The sequence below is a fragment of the Haemaphysalis longicornis genome, unplaced genomic scaffold (genome assembly GCF_048455015.1).
Source record: "Haemaphysalis longicornis isolate Haplotype H1 unplaced genomic scaffold, Haemaphysalis longicornis Haplotype H1 scaffold_2, whole genome shotgun sequence".
Lineage (NCBI taxonomy): Eukaryota > Metazoa > Arthropoda > Arachnida > Ixodida > Ixodidae > Haemaphysalis > Haemaphysalis longicornis.
This window is the reverse complement of record NW_027526295.1, coordinates 230,504,396-230,526,726: the sequence shown is the minus strand read 5'-3', so window position 1 is coordinate 230,526,726 and position 22,331 is coordinate 230,504,396. Positions and strand designations below refer to the sequence as shown.

At 53.6% G+C, this 22,331-nt stretch overlaps 1 protein-coding gene across 6 annotated transcripts in view; it reads left to right on the top strand.

Moving 5' to 3' along the window:
* Utx (Utx histone demethylase) overlaps nt 1-22,331 on the top strand; it is a 105,327-nt gene that overhangs the window by 26,646 nt on the left and 56,350 nt on the right. The window contains exon 1 of one of the 6 annotated variants that reach the window (XM_077699622.1): nt 1,379-1,525. The exons of 4 other annotated variants lie outside the window; for them this stretch is intronic. In XM_077699622.1, coding sequence (XP_077555748.1) covers nt 1,446-1,525 — 80 coding nt within the window. In that variant the 5' untranslated portion in view covers nt 1,379-1,445. Of the gene's footprint in view, nt 1-1,378; nt 1,526-16,238; nt 16,379-22,331 lie in introns of those variants that run through there. One more of the 6 variants, XM_077699624.1, reaches the window with a different exon arrangement.

The following is a 22,331-nucleotide window of genomic DNA, read 5'->3' as shown; positions in this document are numbered from 1 at the left end:
TCTAAAGAGCATGCGTGTAATTCTGAACACTCCTTGCTTCTTTTTGTAGGCGGCGGGGCTGGTATGCGGGACAGTGCGATCTTGTGTTCTCCGTTGTGTTGATAATTGGGATAATTCCTTCCCAAGATGTGTTTATTTTGGCCTTATTCCGAAAAGCGCTTACTGTCACTTTACGTTGACATTGGATCGTTCTGAACGTGAAGTCAGCCACGTTTCCCGCGTAGCTTCCGGCCTTATTTGGTCTCCCATGGAAACCTCGGGGACTTCCCCTCGTTCCGTTATCATTTACTCCACCGCCGTTCTTAGTAAAGCGGCGGAGAGATAACGCTCTCGAGGTGTGAAGGGCCTTTGTGTGCGCGCAGCGCAGCCAAATAGGGCACGAAGACCTTATCGGTTGCGTACATGCGGTGGCCGTCATTTCCGCGCACCGCGCTTCGCTGAACCTAGGTTCCCAGAGCCCCGATAAAGAGATAAACGTCATGCCGGTCGTGCCTCTGAGTCGCCCCTTAATGTGGATACATATATCACGCGTTTGTGAAGGTGGGTATAATACGTGATATTGCGTGAGCGATATGGCAGTTGCGGACACGGGGCGACACAATGCGTTCTGGTGAAACGCGCCAATTCGCCGAAAGAAAGGCCGTTGGTGAATAATGACCGGCACATTTAGAAAAAGGTTTCCGCATTTGTTTTTAGATAGTAGGTTCTTCATGCGCGGTGATCCGTATTTTGTTCTGAAATCGGTTTTTCAGCCCGATAATAGATAGTAGGTTCTTCATGCGCGGTGATCCGTATTTTGTTCTGAAATCGGTTTTTCAGCCGGATAATCCCAAATATTCGGATATATATTTTTTGTGTCCTTAGCGGGTGGGTGTCTGGGAACATGAACGCGAAGTGAGGATATTTGGAGAACCGCCAGAAAAATGTGGCCCCTTAAGCAGGAAGTCACAACGCCTGGTAATCCGCCAAGCTCAAGTTGATAAGAAACAAGGGGATTTTCACACGAATAATTTATCTCGGACCTCTTTCCACTCTTTTCCAAAGTCCTGTGCCGAGCTTTCGCACGATGAACCCATGGTTGAGCTGTGATACGACATGTGAAAGTCACGCTGCTGTGGGTGCCTTCTCTTTGTTCCATTTCATGGTCGACTACTTGGTAAAAGGGCCGCCGAGCGTTTGCCCGGATATTAAAGGGGAGACCCGGCACACACTCACTCGAGCCCTCTCTGTTTGCATGATCCCATTCGAGAGTAGCCGGATGGAAGGAACGCCCTGGCCTTGCCCGCCTGGATGAACTGATAAAGTGGTTGTAGACGCGCAGCGGCGGCAAGGGGGGCTCGCCTTGATTTCCGCGTCCACCGACGGAGCCGCCGTTGTCGGGCAAGGTTTTTTCTTTGCTCTTCGTGTTTGGGCCGGATCATGTAGATGCGCGCTGTTGCGAGTGAATGGTGGTGAAGACGAAGGCAGGTGCCGCTACACCCTTCATCCCGTGCGACCTCAAGTGGGCAGCTGGCGATCTGTTCAGGTGGGTCGCCCTGTGTGCTTCCTGGCTGGCATTTGTCAAAAAAAAAGGTGGTGTGGTGGGGAGAGGAGTGGCTGCTGTTCTCGCTTCTATCAGCATGACTTTTCCGAGATTAAAACGACGCTCCGTTCCGGTTTTTAATTAGGCAGGGCCACAGAGGTAGCTGTGCGTACGCTTCACAGTTGTCTTTTTCGCGAGGAAGTGACGTCGCCCTGGCTATTCGCAAAAGTGTCAATTTTCCAGAGGGGTTCGGTAACCCCACTTGACGTAAACCGATTACAGCCTCTCTCTTTTTTTCAATTAACCGCTAAACGAAATCTCTCTGGTTCTCCCCAAAACGGCGTCTGCCTTTTGGGCCATCAAGCGTCAGGTCAATCAGCGGCCGATCTGTCTGTATACACAGCTCGCAGAGCCATCGCTGGTGTCCCTCTCATCCGGTCATCACTCGACCAGAGGAGAGGCCATTGATGGACCCGATTTGGGGCTCTCGTTACTCCTCGCTCTCACAGCGAAGCGTCTGTTTTCGCGAACTACTACAGGGGCCTACAGGGGCCCCTGTCGGCGGACGCAAATCGCTTTGGGGGACACATGGCAGCGCGCGAGTGAGTCACGGGCGCCCATCGGCGTCGAGGAGGGAGAGGCTGCTCCTCCCGCTGCTCCGCCGTGGTCCGGGATCAAGTTGCGTCCCGCTCCATTGTTGCGGGGTTCCCTCAGCGGCTGGCTCGCTCTGTGCCGCCGCCGCAGGTGCCTCGTTTGCGCTGGAACCGTGCAGCGCGGACGACAGACGGGCCGGCCCCCCTCGACGAGGGAGGGGAGCTTGCGGGCCTCGCCCTCCTGCCTTCTCCGCTGCTGTCGCCCGAGGTTGGGACTCTTTGTGGGGCGACGCGAGCTTGTTATGGCTGGCTCTCGTGCGCGTAATCTCCTTTCCGTGTCACTAATTACAACGCCCCATTGACACCACTATGGTAATTTTCGGAAATGGGACGGCGGGATGAGCGTTAATCTTGATCTTATCGTTACTTTAAAGCACGCCGAGAGGCACGGCTGTTGCGCATGGTAGAAATGTTACCCCCTTCGTCAAGCGTACCTGGTCGTCCTCCGTTAGATCTTTTTTTTTTGCGTGCATTTTCCGGTGCTGTGAGCTTCCAGATGCGGGGTTTGCTATTTTGTTTCATTTCCCGGTTTAGACGCCAGCGTATCCATCCACTGCACACTGCAGTGAGCGGGGTAGGACGCATAGTTGCGTAGAGTTCGGCTCGCGCACTCCGCTTACGTTACTGCTTTCTATCCGTGACGGTGGTGTGATCGGAACGTGCTAACCCAGTTGGTATGTGCCTTGAGGCGGCAGTGTCTCCCTGCATAGCACCCTTGCTTTGCGTCGTAGCCCCCAGTGACCCCTGCGCTGTTTTCATCTACATTGCACCTCCTTCCTATAGGCCTCGCGTATGTCGAAAAATCGAACCTGACCTCAAAAGTGTCGTTCACTTCCGAGCGGGTCACCTTGCAAACGATGCATCCGCGGTAGGAAAAAAAAAAACAATGCTAGTCCAGGGGTAAACTATAGTTTGGGGGTAGTCTTTAGCTCCGTGCTGCCGTTTGTGGCTTCTCGATGGAAACGCGCAAAATGGGCCGCACAAGGTTTTCCTGCGGCAAATCCCTGATCGTCGTCGCCGTCCATTTCCCGTGCGCGCATACCTTTGCAGCGGCCAGCTCCGAATGGGGCGGAACGGCCCCCGCGAGGCCTTCTTGGGAGGCCGAAGGGTGCAGCTGCCTTCCGCCCGGGTCATCAGCGAGCGGGCCCAATTGCTGCCCCCTTTCCTCTCTCGGTGGCGCCGCCGCCGCTCCCTGGCCACTGTCGGACACCATCCGACGCCGTCCGTTAACTGCGCTCTCGTGCCATTGGCGGGTGCGGCCGATGAGGATACTGCTTGTGCCAACTTGTACCTACTGAGGAGAGAACGATGTCAATATTTCAGTGTGAAAAAATCTAATTTCCGATTATTGTATTTAACATCGTATTGGGACGTCTACACTGTATTAGCTTACAGGGCGCCCACACGTGAAGATTCCTGCATCTTTGCGAATATTAACTTCTGTCGTGCGGCTAATGAGAATATGCTCCGCATTAACCCTGAAGTCTGCTTCACCGCAAGCATACCCTACGTGCGGTGGTGCACCCTCTACAGGCAAATCGGTGATGGATGGGTCCGCGTTTGAGGCTGATAGGCTGCTCGAGTGGGTGAAGTGGCCGAAAAATGCCAGTCGCATTAAAACAACAACATAAAATGCCCATAACGGCACGATCACACGATGCAAGAGAGCACCACATCACTTTTTGTGTTTGTGCGTCTTGTTAGTAATGCACTGTCATTTTTTTTTAACTGTACAACTTTTCGTTTTTGGCCTCGTTTGGGCTCGACTGCTATTCTCTTCCGCGCAGTTCTAGCCAAGTCCATGGCCTCGCCACTGACAGCAGTATGCCGCCGTCGCGTCCCTGTGTGCGCCGGTGAGCGGCCTTGGCCGCCCGTACCGAGGTGTTTCCGCACTGAGTCACGTGACGCTTTTTCGCCCGTTTATCCCTAACGGCACGACGATAAGCGGAAGTTTGAACTCTGCCCCCGCCCCCTTTTCTCCCTCCTGTGGTCCTTCCGCTCGCGCTTCGTGGCCGACCCGTTCATCGGTCGCAATCGCACTTGTTTGTGTTTCACAGCACAAGCACTTGTGTCCTGCGTCCCCTCTTTTTCTTTCGCGCTCTCCTTTTCACAGAGTTCATAATTCCCCCCCCCCCCCCCGCCCCCCCCCCTCCCCGTGTTTCGCTATTCTATTCCCTTCACGCCGACTAGGCCGTCAGGAAAATTTAAGCCCGGTGGCACTGTTTTCCAAAAACAAAAGCATTTTTAACACGAACGTGTTTTATTCCCGGATACACGAAGATTTCGCTGACGCAATATCCGTCACGGTAGTGGCGCCAGTACAACGAAGCAAGCGGCCTGTAAAGGGTGCACCCCTGCACACAGGGTCTTCTTGCGGGGAAGCTAACTTTAGTACTAGAGAGTACGTTATACTTAGGGCTGTTCATTTTCGGGTTTTATATTTTAACACGAAAGTGTTTTATACCGCGATACCGCAAGATTTCAGTTACGTCATATCCGTCACGGAAATGACGCGAGTAAACCTTTGCCGAAGCGACCCGCCAGTAGGACGTCGCTGGCCAAGCACACCCACAAGACCGTCGCCTACCCGCAAATCGTGCTCAGCTACAGATTTTGCTGCACATTTCACTTTCGTGTTTTACTGATTCCTATGACAGAGGAATCAAGCAGTTTTTTTTCTTTTATTCCGCCATAACGCTCGTTACAAGGAAGTCGCTTAATTCGAAATCTTACTTTATTCGAAACATTTCACTGTCCCTACTGATACGCATTGCAAGCAGTTATTATCCGCTTTTAACGAATTATAGCTTACGAGGTCAGTTTTCTGCTCCGAGGATGGCGTACATTTACTGTACTTGCTTTTAAGGTCCCTGAAGTGATTACACGTAAATGTCTATAGTTCGTCTCACAAGCTGGGTGCAGAGCGGCGGACGCACACGGTTCTCAACAAAGCTGCCCAACAAGCGCGTTTAAACTCCCCGTGACGTTACACGAAGGCCGGCTGAAGGAAAGCGACGGTAGGCGTTGGGTTTTTTGAAGGACATTTCCGTCTCTCCCGCTGGGTAGGTAAAACTGCCTCGGTAAACCGCGTAGCTTCGGCCCTGCTCCAAGCCTGCGGGAATGTGTTGTAAATGCAAGAATGCCTGATTTGTGAGACCACTTGAGTAACATTTCTCCTCAGGAGGTTGTATTGCCGCACGTTTCATGGGTTATGTGCAGGCGTGGTAGTTCACTCGTCTTTACTGAAAAAGGCTCCCGCTACCTCTTGTGCCCAGTTCTTGCCTTCAAGGATGTGTACAACGAAATGTCGGAAACCTCAGCGCAACGAGACGGAACTCGCAGGCGCCGCCTGGGATTTTTTTTTTTATGCCCGCTATTTCGCGAATGTTATTACGTGCGAAATAAACCGTAAGGTCAGTCTTGGTTGAACTGCCGAAATGCTGAGGTCGCGAATAGAAAGTATTTTTACGGTGTTCAGTCCCCCCGCCTGGCTGACACTGCCGTCGATGGCACGCGTTCTTATAACGTTGCGAGAAATCTAATGTGGTCTTCCTTCCTTAACGTTTGATTGATTGATTGTAGGGCTTAACGCACCGACGCAACGCAGGCGATGAGGCGCGCTATAGTGGAGGGCTCCGGATTAATTTTAACCACCTGGGGATCTTTAACGTGGGCCGAAATCTCGAACACACCCGCCGCGGTGGCTCAGTGGCTGAGGCGTTGCGCTGCTGAGCACGAGGTCGCGGGTTTGATTCCCGGCCGCGGCGGCCGCTTTTCTGATGGAGGCGAAAAGCAAAAACGCCCGTGTGTACGAGATTTCGGCGCACGTTAAAGATCCCCAGGTGGTCAAAATTAATCCGGAGCCCTCCACTACGGCGCGCCTCATCGCCTGCGTTGCGTCGGCGCGTTAAACCCCACAATCAATCAAATCTCGAACACACGGGCGTTCTCGCTTCTCGGCTCCATCAGAAAAGCGGCCGCCGCGGCCGGGAATCGAACCCGTGTCCTTGGTCTCCTCAACGTTTCGGTGCTCTTGTGCATTGCACTCGTCGTAATCGGTGTCATGTTAGCTGCTTGTCGTGCTGTGTGGGGAGACCTGGCGTATGCTGAACCTACTGCTGTTTAACGGATTAGTTTAATGCGTGCACCTTGTGTCCCCAGCGTGTATCCCCCCCTTATAAGCGCACAGCGACTGTTGACGGTATTGTGCATTTTAGTAGGCTTGTTTGCGCAATACTGTCACGAGGGAAAGACGAAGTGGACCGTTACACATAGCGCCGTGCTTGCTCACCTTCGGAGAAGATGAAACACTTAGTAGGACATAGCCGTGCTCGCGACAAGATGGCTTACGCTCATTAACTCATCGCCTCATCCATCACGGTTCGTTTCATCGTTCTGCGACCACGTAACAATATTTCTGGCCGTTCTAGAGGAAACGTGCTAAGAGAGCGCTCATTTGTCGCATTGGATTTTCTTCGTTTGCTGAGCTTCTGTAAAGCTTGTTACGCCGCCGATGTAGCGCCTGATGCTCGGAGCGCTACGGTACGGAGCCCCCCCCCCCCCTCCCCCCCCCTGGCTGATTTACAATATTAAGTTCTGTTCTTATTTCAACCCGCTCATCGCTGCGCGTCCTTGCTGTCCTGCCGAACGTGTCGGCAGCGCTTAGAAGACGCTCGCCGCTTCAGTTCAAGTTCAATAACGAGCTTCTTCGCAGCTTCGATTTATCTCATTCATTTCTCCTTTTTGTTTTTATCTTTTTGGACAACCAGAACAATATGCAGTCAGTAGAAGCCCTTCCTAAGGGCGCGATTGTGTTCTTCGCCCACCGGCTGATGTACATCCCACGGGAGCGCAGGGCAGTTGAAGTGAATGGATGGCTTCGAATGCATCATTCCATTTCGCTCTACAAGAGCCGCGTCTGGCCTCCGTGTATCCCCCCCCCCCCCCCCCCTCTTCCTTTTTTTTTTTTTTTCATTTCATCAAGAGGACGAGAAAGTTCGGAAGCTAACGGCAGTCGAAGATTACGAAACGGGTTACGTTTGTACCGACCACTTGGGTTCGTGCCGCGCATATAAAGCGTTTCTCCGCTTCAAATGCGAGCTGCTCGGGCGTCCGTCAAGCGGAAACACCTCCGGGCTTTGCGAGAAGCAGATCGCCCTTCTCTTCTCTCGCTCTTTCTCCTGGAAAAGCGTCGCCTCTCCTTCCTCCTCGGGGGGAATCCCCCCTTGGCTGCCGCCCGCAGGGGTGAGTGGCCCGCAAACGACCAGCGATCGTCCCGGTCCCCGGAGCGGCTGCGAAACACGTTTTCCGCGTCTCGATACGAGGAGGCTCTTCTTTCTCCGGCGCCTCATCTTCTTCTCCCTTCCTGCTCTTCGTTTCCGCCGAAATGCGTGCACTGCATATGCGTGGGGGTGTCTCTTCTTTCCGCTAGCTTTTCTGCCTTTCTCTCCGCGAGTCGCCCCCCCCTCCCCCCTTCCTGTCGATGCGGCGCGCCTCGCGGGATGCGATGCAACAATTAGGCCCCGCCCACTAGCGCAGCTGTGAGGCAGTGTCGGAAATGCACGTCCTGTCTCGGGGCACCGAAGTGACTTGAAGAAGAAGAAGAAAAAAAAAAAAAACGCGAAAGGTTACGCCGACATACGCACAATTCGCGGCGTCGCTGAAAAAAAAAAAAAAAAAAAGAAAAGGTTCAGGCCTGAGGTTCAAGTTGGAGTGTTTGCTTTGGGTTTCAGGCCGGAAGGAAAGTTTTCGGCACTCTCTGAGTCGTTGCGTTGTGGCGGAGACAGCGCCGAGCTATTCTTTTTCTATTTTGGACTGAGCGAACTGGTTGAGTTGTTCAGCCTTGGAGTGCGCAACCTTGGTGTAACACGACAACGCTGTTGTACAGTGATGGTTGCCGAAATACGCCGTGGTGTGTATTGAAAGGGCAGCAGGAACTCCATTGGTGCACCCGAGCGGAATGTGCATTTTACCCTTCAACGTTTCTTTTTTTTTTTTTTTTCTGGACAAATTTTTTTGAGAATTGCGGCGCTTCGAGATCAGGCGTCGTGCGGCTGGCACTCACGTGTCCCTTACTTGGTTTTATTTTTTAGTCGGCATTTGATTCCGCCCTTTTCGCCTTCTCTCAGCTGTTTAAAGGACGACCTGTATTTTAGGGTGCAATGACCGGAATTAGCGGACGAAGGAAATGGAAGGGGGGGGGGGGGGGCTATTTGAGGGCAACACACCAAGTACCACTAGCATCAGGTATCGCGCTGTTAGTAAATACCATTTGACGAGCAATCCCAAATGTATTTGACCTTATCCATCTTTGAAATTTATGCAGATATAATGTTTACACTTCTTAAGGAGGTTATTAAGTCGTAACCCCGGGGCCCACTTAATTGGAATATTTATATAAATTGTAAAGTAATTTATCCTTTATTGCTTTTTGTTCTGTTCAGCTTAGCGGTAATCGTATAATTGGGGCCGTCCGGATTTCGCTGAAGCGGGCTGACTCCGAAAAAAAAAAAAAAAAAAAAAAAACTCCTCGCCGTTGCTAAGTGCAGTTGTGTGGGCTCCGTGGACGCACGCGCCCGCCTGCCGTAATTTATCTCGGGGTCTCGACACGCGACCGCGGTCTGCAAAGCGTATTCCGCCCGTGTTGACAGCTCCGCTGGCGTGTCGCATTTTGTGTTCACCACGCGACACCCGATCCTCTCTCGGTTCGTCGCCTCTTGGTGGTCGTGTCTCTCTCCCTTCCGCGTTCGTCGTCGCCTCCACAGCGGCGTCCTTTCTACAGCGCCACGTTGACGGACAACCAATACGTCTCGCTGGTTTCGCCCGGCTGGCCACAAAAGCATCCTGAGTGTTTCCGGAAAAACGCTCGGCTGCGGCGGCCAAGACGGCAGCAGATAAAGGCCTCTGTCGCAGCGAGCGCCTCGCGCGATTAGCCACGAAACGAGCGGCACCGCGCTCACTCTCCTCGGGGGGTGAACGAGGGGCAGAAGAAAAACAGAGCAGCGAGAAACTCGTTGGCACCCCCCCGGTGGCAGGCAGCCCGAGGCAGCTGCGTGCTGTCCTATTATGCTGGCTGTTTACCTGGCACTCGGAGAACACTCCAGACGGACGGAGAAGGAAAAAAAAAAAAAAAAAAGAGAAGCAAGGGATGAGGATGCGGCCCTGGTAACTTCGTTGCATTGGAGTAGCAGTTAGCAGTGGAGGAGGATGGGGGCGGGTGCCGTTGAAGACGAATCGCGCCCTTTCCCTCTTCGCACGTGTTTCTAGCCCAACAACTGTGGAAGACACCTGCATTGTTATAGAGTGGAAGCTGGGGAGAGCGCATCCATCTCTTTTTTTTCCGATGGCTTCGTCGAAACAGGCTTCATCGTGACTCCGCTCGGCAGTCTTTCATTCTTTCTTTCTTTCGCCTTCCCCCCCTCCTTTCCTAGATCAAAATTTTGGGCTGCGTTTGTGTGGGGAATCATGCGTCGCCCTCGCATGAGTTGCGAAATCTCCCTCGATCCATCTTTTCCTAACACGACTCGCTGCTGGTGATTGATAGCTAGGTGATCATCACCGGCGTCGTCTGTTCTCCGCGGCAGAACCCCAAACGTGGTCGAGAATAAATTCAACCGGTTCGTCCTTCGGTGCCCGAGCAGGGCTTCCGGGTTGTAAATCTGTGTGCAAGAACGGCGGAAAGTTCTTAACGCGTCTCTGGAAGACCTCGGCCTTTATTCGACTCCGGTTTTCGTTCGAACACTTACCCTAATTAATGTCTTCAAATAGCGTAAAAGAACAGTCGAAACGATCAAAGCCAGCGCTGCAAGCGTAAAAAGCGAAGTCGACAGTCTTAAACGCATGCATTTCTTAAACGCATGCAGGAACAGTCTTAAACGCATGCAGGAGCGCGTGCATTTCTGCTTCAGGATTAGTGTCAAGGTCGCCTACCAACTGGAAACTTCGCACTCGTCGTGCCTCGGGGTTAGATTGCTCATGAACTCCCAACTGCGGCTCGTGCCCCTGTGGCTTACGTCATCGGTGGCGCGGTGCGCAGTTTGGACTGTGTTCGGCGCGATGTGGGAAAGCGTGACACACGGCCAGCTGAGAAGGAAATTCATCGAGACTTGAAGGGGGGGGGGGGGGGGGGATAGCGGGTGCTGCTTTCTGTCGTGTGCGCATGGTTTCGTTCGTATAGCCACCGCTGTTTACCGCTTCCGGACAGCGCTTCCGGTTCTTTGTGACGCCGCGATGTGCACCATGACAAACGACGCTATGACTGTTGGGGGCGGACGGCTGGCAATCATTCCATTAGAGCGCCAGTGCGTCGCTGCCCCTTATGCCGTCCGCGCCATGCGGACCGAAGACACTGTGTAGAGCGTGTTAAAAGCGCGTCGAAAGATGTTTGGATTATTCTCGAAGCTTGAATGGCTTTTTTACTTCGCTTTGGCGTGTTTTGTTTTGTGGCGGCTCGAAGATGGAGTAAGTATGCAGTGAGGTGGAGTAGGTCCTTCACGTCAAAAGAACACTTACGGAAACAAGTCGACGAGATGTGTGCCCCAGACAAACCGGCACCGATGCTGCCATTACGTGTGCGTCCTGTATTTGTCGGCCGGGAAAGTGAAGTTCGTTTTTCACGTTGGCTTGTGGATGATTCTGAACGAACGTCTTCAGTGGTGAGGCTAACTTTCGGAGCCGAACACGATGAGGAATGCATTTTAATACCGGTAACCAGCTTTGTGCCCCATTCCTCCGTTCGATGGTGGTAGTATCACAATTGGCCTGTAATTTCAGCCACAGTGAATTTGACCGTTGGGGTGCATCCCTTATGGCAACCTCATCTCTAGCAATTACGCTCATAATGCAAACCGCCAAAAAACACGCACAAAGCGTCCCAGAAACGTGGTATGCCGCACAGAGAAAGGAGTTACCGTTAATACGAACACTGCATGAAGCACTTCGCAGAACGCTGGGTAATTTTTGTGTAGTCCGTCGTCAAAAATTGCCCGCAGAGTTTACAACTGCTGCCTTCCCTGGCTGCCGAACCTCGTAGAAGAATGTGCTAAACTTGGAACTGCGCACAAAGCGAACAATGTGTAGGTGGCTTCAGTTATATCTCTGCGAAACTTTTTTGCATTACACGCACGGAATTTATAGTAATCAGTCGCTAAAACGCTGCAGTGATCCGGAACCTGTTCACAAAGCAATAGAGGCACTGATGACATCTGTGTGCCTAGCAAGGTTGAGCGGGCATGACACATGTCTCGCGCCTCGTATACAAGCGTGCACACAAACTGTCTCTCTTTTCAGTGCAACTTGTAAGTGGGGGCTGATTGTCGCCGCAGAGGTGCCGGTAGACATGTGCGGCTCTTCAGGTAGCAAATTTCTTCGTAATAGTCTGTTGGCGCCTTCCATTTCGTTATTACACATGACGACGTCTGCCCCGCCTTTTCAAGCGCACACCCGCACACGATATACGTTTTGTGCGGGCGTTGAATTCCTGACGTGTCGACGGTTCTGCCGCGCAGTAAAACTTGCGCGTCCACTGCACGGCGGAGTCGACTGCGGTTTCTCCCACGAGGTTGCAACACGCACTGTCCATGTTTACGAAGCACCGTTCCGCTGGCCTGGAAACTAGCGCGTGGGCACCTTGCTCCTTCTCGTATCGTTTCTCTTTCCTCCTTTCTCCCCTTTTTTCATCTTTCTTTTCATCGTGTACTGACGGGTTGCCTTTCTCTGTGGCCCGCGTCATGGGATATTAGCCGATTGAATGTGAACGTACGTTCGCTGACTGTTCTAAGATCGTGTTTTTTCACACTATAAAGTATTTTATTCCGGGGTACACAAACATTTGCTGACGTCATATCCGTCACGGAAGTGGCGCCAGTACAATCAAACAAGCGGCATTTACTGTAAAGGGTGCACCCCTGCACAGAGGGCCTTCTTGCGGGGAAGCAACCTTTAGAACCAAAGAGTACGTTATACTTATGGTTGTTCGTTTTCGGGTTTTATATTTTAACACGAAAGTTTTATGCCAGGATACACCAAGATTTCAACGAACGTCACAAAAGTCACGTAAATGACGCCAGTACTCCTTTGCCAAAGCGACCCGCAAGCAGGACGTCGCTCGCCAAGAACACCCACAAGACAGCCGGTGACTCGCAAATCATGCTCAGCTGCAGATTTCGCTGCACGTTTCACTTTCGTGTTTTGCCGATTCCTGTGACAGAGGAATCAACCACAATATTTTTCTTACAGCGGAGCTCTTATAGGCTCTCCCCCCATTTTTGCGTGCGTATACTGAGAAAAGCCGCCCTTCTCACTTTGGAACACCCTCTCCTTTCGACCCCCTGCTCTCCTCCGACGCTTTATATTTTGATATAAGATGGCTTGGAAGTTATATTGCCCCTGAAAAAAGTTGTATTTCCAGCAATGCATTACTGTTTTGTATTAAAGCCGACGTTAAGAAGATCGTTGTAAGCCTTTTCTTTGTAAACTGGCTTTCCCGCATTGTGCGTTGCACAGTAAAGCCTACTCACAAAGAAAAAAATAGACTAGCTCTCCGCGAACGCGGAGGAAGACCACCGACGACGATCGGGCCGCGGACGCCAAGCGTAAGCGCAATGCCCGTAGGGACCCCGAATACCGCGAGGGTGAAAACGCGAGACGCCGGCGTGGCTACCTACATTCCTGTTGAACGCTTCCCCAACGCGACAGTGCGGTTTCGGCGGGAGTTTGTGGTCAACCAATAACCCAAAATCGGCTCCGCTGGTCATCCACCTTCACAGAGTGGAATGACACTGATTTTTTTCTTTTACACAAAACTAGATCGCAAGCTATAAGAGAGAGAGAGAGAGAGAGAGAGAGAGAGAGAGAGAGAGAGAGAGAGAGAGAGAGAGAGAGAGAGAGAGAGAGAGAGAGAGAGAGAGAGAGAGAGAGAGACTAAATGTGTATTGAAAAGGAGAAGAGGTCGGCCTGAGAAAGTGATCTTGGGCCTGCTACTTCCCACTGGGGAGACGGTACTGGGGATAAAAAGAGAAACGAATGAATATGGAAGGTATGGGAAGTGACAATGAAATCGACAAATGAACTATGTACAAGCCGGAAAACCTCACGTACAACGGGGCGTGAATCAGACGATTACAGTCCACTTGTCAGCACATAATTATCGTCCATAAAAAACAACAGAAAAAAAAAAAAACATTGAGACATTGATGAGACTCGCACTGTCCCTTTGACGCGGTATGAGAGTCCCTGAGAAGCAGAATTGGAAGCAGGAGGAGAGCGGACGAGAGTGACTTCTTGTGGTGCCACTCGACGATGCGGCATTGCGACGACATTTCCGTCGGGAGAAGCGTGCGAGGCCGGTGTGTACAGGCACGCAGTGACCGCTGCGGGGCAACGGGGGCCAGAGGAGGAGCAGATAATTCGCATGCCGCCTATCTGGTCCGGGAGCGGCGGCGCATCGGGCCACCGGATTCCGGGCGGGGCAGCTCGTGTTCGGCACTCGCAATCCAGAGCGGCCGGTGACGACCCGTTGCGGCGGAATAACCGGTCCCCCCGCGATGAGCAGGGCCCTTAGCGAAAGCGAGCCCCGTGCCTTTCCTGACTGCCCCCCGGCAAAGTGGCTGCACTCCGCCGGGATCCCTCTGTGTTTGTTCTCTGTTTCGTGAACACTTGTACCCGCGGAGCATACTCCTTTTGTTAAGGGCCTACTTCTGGGGAGACTGGGTCGTTATTACTTCAAAGAACTATAGAAGGAACACCGGAGCAGCGATTAGGAACAATTCTTTGTTCGCGGGGGTGACGTGTAATTTTGGCTTCTTTAATTGCATGGAACGCAATTACTGAAGTGTACCGTCAATGCTTCGAAGACTGGACAGTTTCACCCCATTGGGGGCAAAAGGTAATCGCTGTGCTGCTCCGGCGAGCGCTTAGCAGCCCGAACGCACCTTCCGTCAGCCTTTAAGTGCCGTTGTTCCGCCCCACCAGCCGTGAAGGTCACGGCCGTTGTACCATGGGGGTTACGTTGCCCGTTACGCGATCATTAACGCCAAGCAATGTGTGGCTTGGCCAGTGTTTAGAAGGGCAGCACACCGAGCGTCGGTGGCAGCCAACCAGACTTGCCTGGCAGCGACCAGGATCTCGAGCATGAGTGAAATGAGGAGCTCGCCCTCCTGTGGGGAGGCGCTCGTCGATCTCACAACTGCGCGCAGCCTGGTCTCCCTGTGGACCAGCAAAGAGGTGTTCAGCGAAGACACCAACGCGCGGTGTTCGCTGATGTCGTTCGGCTCCAAGCTGTTGTACACTTGCACGTCCTCGTTTTATTAACTTGGAGAAGTGATCAACCAAAAACGCTGCCAGGGTACTAGCGCCGTTTCGATCATTGCCCTCGGCAGCAGCTGCAGCGCCTACGCATCATCAGTTCAGGTGGAGCCGGCCTGGTGCGAAACTTGTTTTGTGGACCCTCCGCGCGGCCGGGGGCGGAGAAAGAGACGGCAGCAGCAGCAGCAGCTGACTTTCGCCTTCGAACGATTCCCGTGCTGGCTGCCTACTGACCGAATTGTATCGGGGGCGTCCTGTGCCGTGGCGAGGGGCGGCTTCGACCGCGGGGCGGACAGCGGCGCCCTTCTCGTCCGTGGTCCCAACATGTGGGCCCCCTTTGTGTGCCCGGTGAAGGGCACCGGCAGCGTTTCGGATGCGGGAGAGAGCGGGGGCCGAGGGGGAGGGCGTTTAAAGGGCCGCGCACAGAGGGGGAGGGGAAGTGCGGGGCCGGTTCTCCTGCTGCGTGGGCCCCGGCTGCTTTGGCGCTGGCGGCGGAAAAAAGAAGAGGGGACGCTCGGAAGGGGAGCGAACTTGGGGGTTGCCCCCTTGGCGGCGGAGAGGAGAGAGCGTCCCTTTTTCCGCTGGCCCCGCTGCTGCTGGCGTGCGTGCCTCGCCGGGCCGCCGACTGACGCCGCCTCGTTGCTGCTCTTTGTCCTCTGCGGAACGGCACCGTCGCCGCCGCTGGCCTGGGGCGGCTGGAGCGTCTCTTTTTCCGGCAGCGGGAGCCTTTCCGTGTCGGCTGCGAGAGCCCGTGGCCGTGTGCGCGTCGGCCTGTCCGGCCCCTCGCGGAGCGTGAACAGCCTTGGCCGGGGCCCCTATCGCGTCTTCGTCGGCCGAAAGGAGTGCGCGCTTATCCCCCGATGTGAGCGAACCCGGAGGAGAGAGCGTGCGCCGTCCACCCGGAACGGGGCCAGCAGTGTTCTTCCGGCGCTGGTGTGACGACGCTCTGTTTGTTGACCCGCAGGCGTCGACTGACGACGACGACGCTCGCCGCAGAGTTGCTGCTCCACGCCGCCGCCGATCCGAGAAAGCGCGTCGTTGATCGGGGCAAGAAGGCGACCGGCGCGAGAGAGAAGAGCGAGCAAGGCCGGTGACGCCATTCCTCGTGGAATTCCTCGTTGGCAGGAAACTGCTGCCCACGCTCGCCCGCCGCCGTGAACGGCTTTATTCTCGGCTGCGCCCCGCGAGACGGGCACGCAACGTCGGCAGCGGTGGTGGTGGTACCTGCGCGAGGAACCGCTTGGAGAGTTGCCCGCGCGGTGGTGTGGAAGGCGAACGTTCCTTCGCGCGGCACTGTTTTGATGCGAGCGGGCGTGTTCGCGGTGCCTGGCCTCGTCACGTAATCGTCGCCGGCGCGGCGGAGAGAAGCGGCGTCGACTTGAAGGAAGTGTCGTGCGGGAAAGTTGCTTCGCCGGTGGATACTCGTTACCCTGCAATCGCCCGCTTGCCGACCGAGGAGGCAAAGTCTTCTCTTTTCTCCAACGCGCAAGAAGAAGCCGTAGCGGTGCCAGAGCAGCGAGATCCGAGGACAGCTCATCGCCGTCTCTCGGGGAAGTGATTCTCTGCGGATGTGGCCCTCCGGAGGAGGCGTGACGTCAAACCGCGTTCTGTGCTCGCTCGCGAAGGTGCGGTGGTGTGCCGGTGGTGGTGGTGTTGCGCTGTGGATCGCGGCCTGAGAATCTAGCTGCTGGAGTTTCCGCCGAGCGCTGGCGTTTGCGGCAGGAAAGCGTCAAAGCCCTGGGTTTTTTTTCGCTGACGGAAGTGTTCGGTAGCTGGCCGAACGGAGAAGTCGAGACGGCCGACGGTAGGATACGGCCCTGACCGCGCCTCCGTGCAGCCGACTGGAAGATCCCCGTACCTGGCCCCGTTTGGTTTACCCGGCACCGTTCCACAGCCACCTGTAAGTAGCAGAATGTTCGTTAAAAGGGAGCGCTCTTTGTTTGATACGGATACATTGTCGGTTTGTTTTTTTCTGGTATCGAAAGGCTTCTTCCGGAGGCTCTAGGAGATTGGGCGCTAAAGGAAGTTTTAAAGAACGGACTAACTCAATAGGAAGATCGAAAGCTTGCGTTTACTGTTACCGTATTGGAGTTACGTTTATTCGCCGCTATACTCTCGAATTTCCTTATGTCAGCCGAGCTGGTACGCATGGGCTGTCTCGAGTACGGTTGGTTTCAACGCTGTTCCGTCCACGAGGCTGGAAACACCGTCTGGCTATTTGCGGAAGGACCGTACGAATTGAGGGCATTGGCGAGACGAAAGTACAGAGCGATTAGTCTGGGACAACCGGGACAAAACATTGCAGGGAGGTGGTTTTGTATTCTGCATTGAATGGACACCAACGCTGATCTAAAAGAATCGTATACGCATTTGTCTTCGCATACGTAAAGGTGCGATTTCGTGTGTTGTTGAAAGAACGAACGTTCTCAGTGTCAACGTCTGTAGCGTTTGTAACGTCTGTGAGGTTCTACAAAGCGTAGACGAAACTGTGGCTGTATCTCTCGTAAAGGCAGGATATCACCGTCGGGGCCCGTCTTGTGGAGAGAGTTAGCGGCGTGTCTTACCGACTGGTAAGAAGAGCGACCGTAAACGCTGGTGCCTTTGGCCGCGTCAATGCCCTCAGTTGCTGCGTGGGATAGGCCCCTTCCCCGGTGCCGACGTGGGCGCGACAGCGTCTACGGCGGCCACCCCCTTCCAAAGCGTCCCACAGCACGTTTCCTCCTCCTCATCCGTGCATTGTTCCAAAGTGGATGTGCCGTTTTACGCACGAGATCGACGTCGTTGAGGAACTTGAGCTCGCGGTCCGTGGGGTTGTTTGCGCCGGTTGAAACCGTCAATCACTGGCTTTTGATTTGAAACGTCGCACGGGCTTGCGTGTAAGACCGCGCGGACAGCATAACGACGGCGAATATCCTATGGATACACGTGAGGGAACAGCCGAAGGTACGACCACACAGTGTGCTTCTAATTTCATCTTCATCGAAGCTATCGGTGGAAATTATTGCCCGATTGAAAGTGATTGATGTGTTGTTATTCATTACGAATGTCTGATTGAAATTACTTATTCGATTAGCCTTTTTCTCAAGCTTGCTGCGAATTTTGGAGTGATCTTCGTAGATTGAAATTCATTGACTGGTTGAAGGATTGATACTATTCGTGATTGCTTTATTGATATTGTATATTTTATTAGGTACGCTAACCCCACTCCGAATATGCACTACTTGTGACTACCTATGTCAATGCTACGCAGCTACTATGGCAGTGAACACGCCGCGGTAGCTCAGTGGCTAAGGCGTTCCGAAGCCAAAGGACGCGGGTTCTATTCTCGGCCGCATTTCCGATGGAGGCCAAAACGTCCGTGTGTTTGATATTTCGGCGCACGTTACAGATCCCCAGGTGGTCCAAATTAATCCGGAGCCCTGCACTACGGCGCGCCAACATAGCCCAGGTGTGGCTTGGGTGCGTTAAACTCACAGTCGATCACTGTACTCTGGCAGTGAGTACAAGCATCCTCTATTTGAGAGAGGCGTGCCGTATTCACCGCATCGGTGCCATCTTGTGTAGACGTCTGAGAATGCAAGACAGTGCGCTACCCTGCTTGTGAGTGAGTGACACTCAGGAAGTTCGGTAGTAGGGCTCCAAGGACCCTTCTCGTCACCCACACGCGCTATCGAGATGCCCTCGATAGTGCTCTCCTCGAGCCATTCACGTTCCCTTTGCGAGAGGCCCTCGGCGTTTACTCTCTTCTTCTTCCGAGTCCTCCACACTGCCGCTGCCCGTTTTATCGGCGAAGAAAAGAGGGCGGCCCATTGAGCGTGTTTGACGGAGGGATTCTCTTCTTGCGTCACGCCTGCTTTCGCTGCTGCTGGCCTGACCTCTGTGGTCGGTCGAACCTCGTAGCGAGTTCGTCGTGTACGCTCATTGTGTCCGTCGGCCAGGCAGGCAGAAACGCCGGCACTCGGTTTTCTTCACTTCTAGTTGATGCTGTGTGTCGCCCCCTGAACGCTAGATACACTTGCCCATAGGTGCACCACGAAGTGTAGGTGAATACAACCACTTCCCCCACAGCTCAGTGGTAGGCGCGTTGTGCGATCGTTTGGGGTTCGGGTTTTACGCTGGACGCGTGTTCTTCTCCATTCTCTTTCTAGTCTAACATTTTCAAAAAGAAGAGTCCAACCATCCGCTATGCCTTCCGTGGAATTTTCTTTTTCCGTTCATTCAGCGGACCCCGAATTCCACATTATGTGGAATAGCTGGTTTTTTTTTTGTTTTGTTTTTAATAATTGGCCGTGCAGGAAATAATGCAACAATAATAAAAAAAAAAACTGGCTATTTCACCACGCCCGTGCCGTGGTACTTGTTGCTTCCAGTCCGACGGTGCTGCCTTGGCGCAGCCGATAGGCGTGACGGGTGTCTCGTCTTCTCGGTTCGATGCGTGCAAGCGGAGGCCGCAGGAAGGTGGACACGTGAGCCTTCCGCGACAGGTCCGCTTGCGGAGGAGCCAAGGTTCGAGCGGCGAAGGCGTTTCCGCGCGACGGCTTCTTCGGCCTTCTCGAGCGGTGGCATGGGGCCAGTGGAACGCGCGGCAACGTGCCTCACAAAAACCGCCGCCGACCGCGTGGAAGCGGAGGTGTTTCGAGAAGGAACGTTCGTCACTCGACGGAGCAAGCCTCTGCTCATTTCCTCGTCTGCGCCGCTTTTATACAGGAGGTTTCTCCATCACGCCTCATTTTCCCCCCGCTGATGACGCCGGCTTCACCGTTTTGTAGCGGTGGCCCGATAATCGGCGTCATTCCGACGCAAAGCGCACAAGCAAGGGATCGAGGCCGTCCGTACGTGGCTGCCGCCGCTTGCGCTGCCTTGCTTCCAGCGAGGCCAGCTAGTCTGGTGTAGCGGTAGCAGCGAAGGGGCAAGCGACCGCAGTGCTGCTTCTTCCTTGCGGCCTCACAACCGCCGTTGTTGGGAAAGCTCGGAAGCGGGTCGAGCAGTCGGGCCCGCCGCAGCAGCCACACGCCGCGACGGCTGACGCGCGGGCGGGTTGTCGCAGCGAAGGCATTGTTCTGTCCGGGTCCGCCGATGTTTACAGGCGTATCGAGGTCATCCCTTCGGCGGCAGCGACGCTTGCTGCAGGAAGGAAACCCGTGTTCGTCGAACGCTGCTGCCGTTCGGTCGCGTACGCTTTCCGATCATGGCCGATTCGTCCGTTGACAGCGCTGTTGGACATCGCGATTGAAATGAATTCTCTCATCGCCAGCTTCGCCATTTCTGGCTTTTTTTTTTTTTTAATGGCTGCAGTGGCGACGTGTTGTAGCAGCTGTGATGGTAGCGACAAACGCGTTCCGTCTGACGCGTCTATCTGTGCGCTTCCTTATACGGAATTCGTGGGGAGACCTCTGAATTTTAAAGCTAAGATTTACTACTTTCGTCCAGCTTTTTCGCCGCCGACGCGCAAATTCACCTTTTGACCTCAGACACACCCCTTGCAAGGCCCCGTTTTCAGTCATTCTGCGCACGTAGCGGCGGCGGCCGCGTCGGGCGCGGCCGCTCAGCTGATCGGCAGCCGATCAAACCCTCAGTCTCCCACGCATGAGCCGCTGGGTCGTCTCGGGCTATGCGACTCTTATTGCACCGCGTTCGCCGTGAAAGAGGAATGCCGCGTTCGCCGAGAATGAAAGCGAGGCCGGGCTTCCTTTTGTGAGCGTTGCACCGGATCGAACGGCTTTGAGCCGTGGTCGGCAATACAGCTGCGTCAAAGAATAACCAAGCGAATCCTATACTCAACCAGACTAAGCCAAGCTTTTGCTTTGCATATCCAAGGATGGCTGAGCTAAGCCCCAACCATTTTTGAAAGAGATCTCCGTAATCACTTGTCGGAGAACTACGTTAGCGGAGGAATCGAAAAATGTGCATTGGGAAATATAGTAACGGCGGGTTACGCTTTAGCTGTTAGAAGTCTGGCTGGATTGATACTGCGTCTGCGTCAACAGTGAAAAATCGTCGCGGAAGATGCACTGTCCCTTATTATACCTCATTCATGCCAGGTCGGGACGCGGTGCCTGTTGGGAGATGTTTCACCTCAGAAAAAGCCGTGCCTTTATGGGGAAACTGAATGCTGCCATTTTCTCGAGTTGAAGCCTGAACTCGCTCTTCTGTGCGCGGCCACAATGACAGTCGACGCCGAGGGAACGAGCGGGCGTTGCTGCGGGGACAGCGGTAGCCGACCCGCATTCACAGCCGTCTTCTTTCCGTCGTCGACATATGTTTGCGACTGAAAGGCTGCGCGCACGCACCGCGCTGCCGACTCGGGCCTTAGAAGCTCGGGCCACAACTCAGCGGGGGGCTGTCGCGCATCCAAGTCGGTCGCGTCGTTCTGCGCCTCGAAAGCGCTTCTGGTTGGCTGGAAGACGTCTTTCTTCGCCTGAAAGTGGGAAGAACGCTCCTCCGGTAGCGCTTTTGTAGCGACCCCCCCTCCCTCTTTTTTTTAATTTTCTTTGCTTCGTCCGAGTCTTTTGCTTACCCCCTCGCTTTTGCCCTTGCTGTGTCTTGCGCAAGTTTGACGGCCTGTACATGTGCCTTTAGAGGTCGACCATCGGCCAGTACTCGCTTTCAGTGTGTTACCGTGCGACCCATTGAGTCAAGTAAACCTGCTTGATTTACCAAAGCTATAGTTCGGTGTGCTTCTAGTTCAGGCGCCATTGGTGGAAGTATTTTGGTTCGTTTTTAAAAGCGCCGCATTTCAGCGGTCGCGCGGTTTTTTTTCTTCTTTATTTTCATTTGTGCACTGAACACCGTTGTGGGGCAAGTAAGCCGATTGATCGACGCTGTCGTGGTTTAAAATGGAGTTGGAACAAAACCTGTACCGATTGAGATATCTTGATTGATCTCCTGTTGAACCTTGTCGCATCGAAACAGCGGAATTCGGCATCAAAAAGTTCCACCTCCTATGTGGATGTTTTACTTTAATTTAATCCCCCTGAGCACTCTTGTCGTTGACTTTTTGACAAATGGTTTCTTGAATGTTTTACGGTAAGAAATTATTCAGCATCCTAAACATCCGAGAATAGTCGATGGATTTTTGCTAAACCTCTTTTTCGCTGTAAGCTTTTGACTTTGAAAGCCGTTCAGTGGGCGGGTGATTGTTGCTGCTGATTGATGTGTTTTGAGTAACGTATTGAACAAATGACTTCGGCAAATGGCAGCCGAAGAAAACATCGAACATCACCTCATGCGTCGGCCGTTATCGCGTCACTGTGCTCCTCTTAAGTGTATGCTGAAAGCGCCCCAAAAACCACGGGAATTATTCAGACGTCGTGTTGGACATTAATTGGCCGCCTATTGACCATCTAAATTCTAGAGCACACCTCATCTTTCCCCACCCTTTAACCTCCTTCCCCCAACCTGCAGGACTAGAGCCCGCCTTGCCTCCAATACTCTCTCTCTCTCTCTCTCTCTCTCTCTCTCTATATATATATATATATATATATATATATATATATATATATATATATATATATATATGTGAACACAGGCGTCGTCGTTGCTATATAACTGTTACCGGAGCGGTCAATCCCACCTAGCAACTCATCATCAGTATGTCACATGTTGGTCTATCATCGTCGCGCCTTCACCAGCTTCGCTTTTTGGAACGTCTTCCCGGAGAGGCTGCGTCGTCATTAAACGCGTCCTCGAAGCCCCCCGTGTCCGAGTCTTGCAATGTATATATATAGATATATTATACGTACGTACTCCTGTGTGGAGTCCGGAGTGCGTGATCTTGGGAAGCGAGGTTCCCCTGCCGTGGTCTGGAATGTTTTCGTGCCGCACTGCTGGGGGCGTTCTCGCTTCGCGAACGG